The sequence below is a fragment of the Chaetodon auriga genome, chromosome 6 (assembly GCF_051107435.1).
Source record: "Chaetodon auriga isolate fChaAug3 chromosome 6, fChaAug3.hap1, whole genome shotgun sequence".
Taxonomy (NCBI): domain Eukaryota; kingdom Metazoa; phylum Chordata; class Actinopteri; order Chaetodontiformes; family Chaetodontidae; genus Chaetodon; species Chaetodon auriga.
In genome coordinates, this window is record NC_135079.1 from 567,501 (window position 1) to 575,000 (window position 7,500).

General features: G+C 46.5%; 1 protein-coding gene across 1 annotated transcript in view; it reads left to right on the forward strand.

Moving 5' to 3' along the window:
- Window positions 1-7,500, forward strand: part of gramd2ab (GRAM domain containing 2Ab) — a 21,691-nt gene that overhangs the window by 3,972 nt on the left and 10,219 nt on the right. The window contains exon 2 of the mRNA XM_076733967.1: window positions 6,351-6,473. Coding sequence (XP_076590082.1) covers window positions 6,367-6,473 — 107 coding nt within the window. The 5' untranslated portion in view covers window positions 6,351-6,366. The remainder of the gene's footprint in view (window positions 1-6,350; window positions 6,474-7,500) is intronic.

Below are 7,500 nucleotides of genomic sequence, written 5' to 3' on the forward strand. Positions count from 1 at the left end.
AACCAAGGTCCTCAACATAATGATGATCGTGAGCTCACTGAGGACGACAGCGATCAATAATCCAAACCGATAATCAAAAACAGCATCATGTACATGAAGAATGAAAATGTGTTGTTGCCCTGGTGTAGAAAAACCCAGAACACGAGACCCAGACTCCCACCGCAGGAGAGCTGGAGGAGGCCGCATGCTATCAGCTAGCAAGTGTTAGCATTAGCATGCTCACACAGTGCTAAGATGGTGAACTGTACACTTGCTAAACATCTGCACGTTAGCATTGTCTTTGGAAGCGTGTTAGCATGCTGTTAGCATTTAGCTCAGTCTGAGTGCACAGAGCGGCTAGCACTGGTTGAAGCTCCTCCCTGTTTGATTGACTAACTGACGATTGATGAATGATCGGTGGATGAAGCAGGAAGTTGGAGCTTGAAGCTACGTCTTGAACAGTTGGAGCAGTCAGACCCCCTGCGGACATTATGGGATGTCCTGCTCCCGTCACAGCCGGCGCCTCCCCGAGGTGCCTGATTTAATCAGCGTGCTGAGCCTCCTTCATAGGAAACCAACAGACATCTCCATGGAAACCAGGGCGAGGAGGAGGAGGGAGAGAGGATCATGACTGTTGCCATGGCAACTGTGGTAGAGACGTCCCTGCTGGTGGACTCGTCCTCAGATCGTTGTCTACTGATCAGGTCTTCAACGTTGGTCAGATGGAGGTTTCAGCCTCCATCCTGACCCAAACCAGGAGCCTCCGCTGGGGAGCTCAGAGGAGGTGACACGAGGACAGGTGGACAGGTGGACAGGTGGACACGTGGACAGGTGGACACGTGGATATGTGGACACGTGGATACGTGGACACGTGGATATGTGGACACGTGGACATGTGGACACATGGATATGTGAGGGTGATGACGAAGAATCAGCTGGACGTCAATGAAGATCAGAAGATCAGTCTTTGATCAGAGCCAATAATCTACACCTACAGCATGCAGTACAGTCTGAAGTACAGCTTGAAGTACAGTCTGAAGTACAGCGTGCAGTACAGTCTGAAGTACAGCATAAAGTAAAGTCTGAAGTACAGCGTGCAGTACAGTCTGAAGTACAGCTTGAAGTAAAGTCTGAAGTACAGCGTGCAGTACAGTCTGAAGTACAGCTTGAAGTACAGTCTGAAGTACAGCGTGCAGTACAGTCTGAAGTACAGCTTGAAGTACAGTCTGAAGTACAGCGTGAAGTACAGTCTGAAGTACAGTCTGAAGTACAGCTTGAAGTACAGCGTACAGTACAGTCTGAAGTACAGTCTGAAGTACAGCGTGCAGTACAGTCTGAAGTACAGCATGAAGTACAGTCTGAAGTACAGTCTGAAGTACAGCGTGCAGTACAGTCTGAAGTACAGCATGAAGTACAGTCTGAAGTACAGTCTGAAGTACAGCGTGCAGTACAGTCTGAAGTACAGCTTGAAGTACAGTCTGAAGTACAGCATGAAGTACAGTGTGCAGTATAGTCTGAAGTACAGCTTGAAGTACAGTCTGAAGTACAGTGTGAAGTACATCTGAAGTACAGCATGAAGTAGTCTGAAGTACAGCGTGAAGTACAGTCTGAAGTACAGTCTGAAGTACAGCGTGCAGTACATCCGAAGTACAGCGTGAAGTACAGTCTGAAGTACAGCGTGAAGTACAGTCTGAAGTACAGCATGAAGTACAGCGTGCAGTACATCCGAAGTACAGCATGAAGTACAGCATGAAGTACAGTCTGAAGTACAGCGTGCAGTACATCCGAAGTACAGCATGAAGTACAGCGTGCAGTACATCCGAAGTACAGCGTGCAGTACAGTCTGAAGTACAGCGTGCAGTACATCCGAAGTACAGCATGAAGTACAGCGTGAAGTACAGTCTGAAGTACAGCATGAAGTAAAGTCTGAATTACAGCGTGCAGTACAGTCTGAAGTACAGCTTGAAGTACAGTCTGGAGTACAGCGTGCAGTACAGTCTGAAGTACAGCTTGAAGTACAGTCTGAAGTACAGCGTGAAGTACAGTCTGAAGTACAGCATGAATTACAGCGTGCAGTACAGTCTGAAGTACAGCATGAAGTACAGCGTGCAGTACAGTCTGAAGTACAGTCTGAAGTACAGCGTGCAGTACATCCGAAGTACAACATGAAGTACAGCGTGAAGTACAGTCTGAAGTACAGCATGCAGTACAGTCTGAAGTACAGCGTGCAGTACATCCGAAGTACAGCGTGCAGTACAGTCTGAAGTACAGCGTGCAGTACATCCGAAGTACAGCATGAAGTACAGTCTGAAGTACAGCGTGCAGTACATCCGAAGTACAGCGTGCAGTACAGTCTGAAGTACAGCGTGCAGTACATCCGAAGTACAGCATGAAGTACAGTCTGAAGTACAGCATGAAGTACAGTCTGAAGTACAGTCTGAATTACAGCGTGCAGTACAGTCTGAAGTACAGCTTGAAGTACAGTCTGAAGTACAGCGTGAAGTACAGTCTGAAGTACAGCATGAAGTACAGCGTACAGTACAGTCTGAAGTACAGCTTGAAGTATATTCTGAAGTACAGCGTGAAGTACAGTCTGAAGTACAGCATGAAGTACAGCGTACGGTACAGTCTGAAGTACAGCTTGAAGTACATTCTGAAGTACAGCATGAAGTACAGTCTGAAGTACAGAGTGAAGTACAGTCTGAAGTACAGCATGAAGTACAGCGTGCAGTACAGTCTGAAGTACAGCTTGAAGTACAGTCTGAAGTACAGTGTGAAGTACATCCGAAGTACAGCATGAAGTAGTCTGAAGTACAGCGTGAAGTACAGTCTGAAGTACAGCATGAAGTAGTCTGAAGTACAGCGTGCAGTACATCCGAAGTACAGCATGAAGTACAGCGTGAAGTACAGTCTGAAGTACAGCGTGCAGTACAGTCTGAAGTACAGCGTGCAGTACATCCGAAGTACAGCATGAAGTACAGTCTGAAGTACAGCATGCAGTACAGTCTGAAGTACAGTCTGAATTACAGCATGCAGTACAGTCTGAAGTACAGCTTGAAGTACAGTCTGAAGTACAGCATGAAGTACAGTCTGAATTACAGCGTGCAGTACAGTCTGAAGTACAGCGTGAAGTACAGCGTACAGTACAGTCTGAAGTACAGCTTGAAGTACATTCTGAAGTACAGCATGAAGTACAGTCTGAAGTACAGTCTGAAGTACAGCATGAAGTACAGTCTGAAGTACAGCGTGCAGTACGTCCGAAGTACAGCATGAAGTACAGCATGAAGTACAGCGTGAAGTACAGTCTGAAGTACAGCGTGCAGTACAGTCTGAAGTACAGTCTGAATTACAGTGTGCAGTACAGTCTGAAGTACAGCTTGAAGTACAGTCTGAAGTACAGCGTGAAGTACAGTCTGAAGTACAGCATGAAGTACAGCTTGAAGTACAGTCTGAAGTACAGCGTGAAGTACAGTCTGAAGTACAGCATGAAGTACAGTCTGCATTACAGTGTGCAGTACAGTCTGAAGTACAGCTTGAAGTACAGTCTGAAGTACAGCGTGAAGTACAGTCTGAAGTACAGCATGAAGTACAGTCTGAAGTACAGCGTGCAGTACATCCGAAGTACAGCCTGAAGTACAGCCTGAAGTACAACGTGAAGTACAAAGTGAAGTACAGCGTGTAATACAGCGTGAAGTACAGTCTAAAGTACAGTCTGAAGTACAGCGTGAAGTACAGTCTGAAGTACAGAGTGAAGTACAGTGTGTAGTACAGCGTGAAGTACAGTCTGAAGTACAGAGTGAAGTACAGCGTGTAGTACAGCGTGAAGTACAGTGTGAAGTACAGCGTGTAGTACAGCTTGAAGTACAGTCTGAAGTACAGCATGAAGTACAGTCTGAAGTACAGTCTGAAGTACAGAGTGAAGTACAGCATGTAGTACAGCGTGAAGAACGACTGTCTGCAGGAGATCATTGAACTGATCAACTCATTGATCACAGTATCAGTTTACCTGTTTTTTGGTTTTTTTTTCATTGGTACAAGAAGTATCCGGATCCTTTACCAAAATAAAAGTATAAATACCACACTGTAAAAATACTTGCCAACGTGCAACGGTTAACAATGTGAAGTGATTTCGATCTATTGATCACTTTTCATTGTCGATGTGTGAACAGATTGTAGACCTCCTGCTGGTCTGTAGCTGGACTGACGTCTGTGTGAAGGACTCAGGAACAAAAGTCTGAAGGATGCTCTTGAGCGCCTCCCTGTGCTCCCCTACAGCACCAACAGTGTGCAGCGTTAGCATTAGCTAACGTTGGCTTATAAATGTCAACAAACGACCAGCAGCCACCGTAGCACAAAGTCCAAAGTCAAGCTAATGTTATTGCAAAGCAAAGGTTATGTTGTGATACTGTGGTTGTAGCTGAATGTTAGCTTACGTTAACTTGCTTGCTTGCTAACACGGACAAATTACCACATAGCTGGCAAAACAACATCAGCTGATCTGGCTAGCTTACCATCTGCAAATGACTTTATCAGCTAATGTTAAGAAACAACCCACAGCTTACCCAACGTAGCTAAGTTACAGCTAGCTGGCTAACCTTAGCTTGCTTGCTAATGTTATTGCTAACAGTTGCAGTTAACAGCTGCAGTTTACTTAATGGCCACCAGTGCTGAAAGTTACACACAGAACTTTTAAGTGAGAGTATCCAAAAGTATCCAAGTATAATCAGGAAAATGTACTTGAAGTATTGAAGTATTGACAGTAGAAGTACTGCGTGCAGTAAAGTGTCCCCTGTGTCTGTTGTCCTCTTGTCTGACAGGAGTACTTGTTGTCTACTCTGAGAGCACGACTTTGACTTCAGTAACTGTTAAATTCTAAATCATGTCAGAATGTTTGGATAAATAATGAAAATGAAAGCAGCCACGTCAGATCAGCCAAATTAAGGCTGAAACCGGAGCGATCAGATCCTGATTTAGATCCAGATCCTGATCCTGATCCAGTGCCAGATCCAGATCCAGATCCAGATCCAGATCCTGATCCTGATCCTGATCCTGGTCCTGGTCCAGATCCAGATCCTGATCCTGATCCTGATCCAGATCCAGATCCTGGTCCAGATCCAGATCCTGATCCTGGTCCAGATGCTGGTCCAGATCCAGATCCAGACCCGGATCCTGATCCAGATCCAGACCCGGATCCTGATCCAGATCCAGATCCGGATCCTGATCCAGATCCAGATCCAGACCCTGATCTAGATCCAGATCCAGACCCTGATCCAGACCCTGATTCAGATCCTGATCCTGATCCTGATCCTGACCCTGATACTGAACCTGGTGTTCAGTGCAGTTTGACAAAGGAGGAAGACCAGTCTGTTCGTGCTCCTCATTGATCCTGTGAATCAGGTTGATCAGGTTGATCACATGACGTCCTTCAGTCTGATTCGTCCTCAGACGTCTGTTGCTTTGTGGATTCGACTCGCTGACTGTTAGAAAACTGTTCTGAGCTCAGCTGACGAGAGACGAGCAGAGAGATGCTCCGGCCTCTTTTCATGCAGTTACCATGGCAACAGAGGAGAGAAGACCCTCGCTGCTGTGTGTGCGTGTGTGTGCGTGTGTGTGCGTGTGTGCGTGTGTGCGCGTGTGTGCGTGTGTCAGGATCGTTGTCAGAGCTTCACATCAAAGGTTTCCCCTGCAGCTCGAGTCCTTCGACCAATCAGATCCCCTCATGGACGGCTCCGACACCTCACTGAGAGTACTGCCGTATCCAAACATAGTACTGTTAGTACTGCAGTATCTAAACATAGGACTGAGCCAGGACTCAGTGTAGTACACTTATACACAGTCGTAGTATTCACTGATACACAGTCGTAGTATTGATCCTCGTCTCAGCCTCAGGATTGAAGGTTCGATAAACGACATCACGGCTTCTTTTTCATGGCGACATGAAGGAAAGTAGATGTGGTCGTGGATGAAAACATGAGAATGTTTGGTTTGCCTGACATGTAACGGCACTCACGTACACACACGTACACACACGTGCACTGACGTGGTATCGGACCAGCTTCCCAAACAAAGGACGGATCATCGTGCAGTAGAACAGTGGCTCTGCTTCCTTCTCTAAACTGTGATTTGAATATCATTTGAAGTACTACAGTGTAGTACTCAGTGGTAGTAACGCTACTATCAGAGCTAGTATTAACAGCAGTGGTGGAATGTAACAAGGTACATTTACTGTCCCAGTACATCAGAGCTGAACTGAAGACGTGCAGCTGCAGCTTTAAAGCAATGAACACATGAATTGATCAGCAGCTTCGATCCGGCTGAGTCTCATTTCTAAGACTCAGTCTGCTTCACTGCTTTCGTTGTTCTGTCCTCAGACTGTTCGGGCCAGAGATGATGATGTCAGAGAATCTGGAGCAGAGTGATGATGTCAGCGTCCCCCCCCCCCATGAGGTGGAGCCCCCCAGGGAGGAGGACGGACACTGCCCCCTGCCCTTCAGGTGAGAGCCCGCAGACTCAACTGACGGCTGTTCAGGAAAAATCCTTTTAGAATCGTCGTCAGCCTCAGAAAGAAAGATGGCCGCCAGTGTGGAGGAGGTCACCTGACCAACAGTCTGAACATGTCTTCTTTGTTCTTTGTCTTCCTCTTGTTTTAAGTTTTTGAACTACAGCTTCCATGATGCTTTGTGGGATGTAAACAGGAAGTGTAATGTTGCCATGGTGACAATGAGTAACCTGAGCCTCATTTTAAGGCCTGTATTTGTTTACAGTTATCTGTTAGCAGCTTCTGTTAGCAGTTAGCTGTTAGCAACTCCTATCAGCTGCTCATGTTAGCACTTTGTTGTTAGCAGCTCCTGTTAGCTGCTCGTGTTAGCAGTTAGCTGTTAGCAGCTCCAGTTAGCAGTTTGCTGTTAAAGAAGAAAAGTTAAAACATGAAGCTTGTCAGGGAAGTTCTGCAGAGTCTTTTCTCAGACTTCTGAGCAGATGTCTGGACATTTATTCACAGACATCTGAAAGACGGACGTCCTCAGAAAGTCTCTCTGAATCTGAAAAAGTCTGCATCATGTCAGCGTGTTCAGTGACTGAGAAAAAGGTTGAGGTTGTTTTTTAAAGCACCTGCTGAGCTGGAGAACAGCTGCAGACGTGTCGAGGCTGCAGGTGGAAACCTCCTCACAGCTGGAGACCACAGGAGTCCAGATGTGGAGGACAGACAGAGGCGTCCACACGGCCTGTTGCTGGTGGACGTTCAGCTGCAGTGTGAACACACACGATCCGCTTCAGATCCTCCTCCAATCAGCCAACTCCCTCATTAGTTCTGACATAGTGTGTCTGTGTGTGTGTGTGTGTGTGTGTGTGTGTGTGTGTGTGTGTGTGTTTGGCAGGAGATGAAAGCTGAGGAGACGTGCAGGACAGACAATACAAAGAGGGAAAGCCTCAGTGTCTCACTGCTCTGTTATTCCTGTCACGTACAAAACAAGCTACAGAATTATAGCGAGTGTGTGTGTGTGTGTGTGTGTGTGTGTGTGT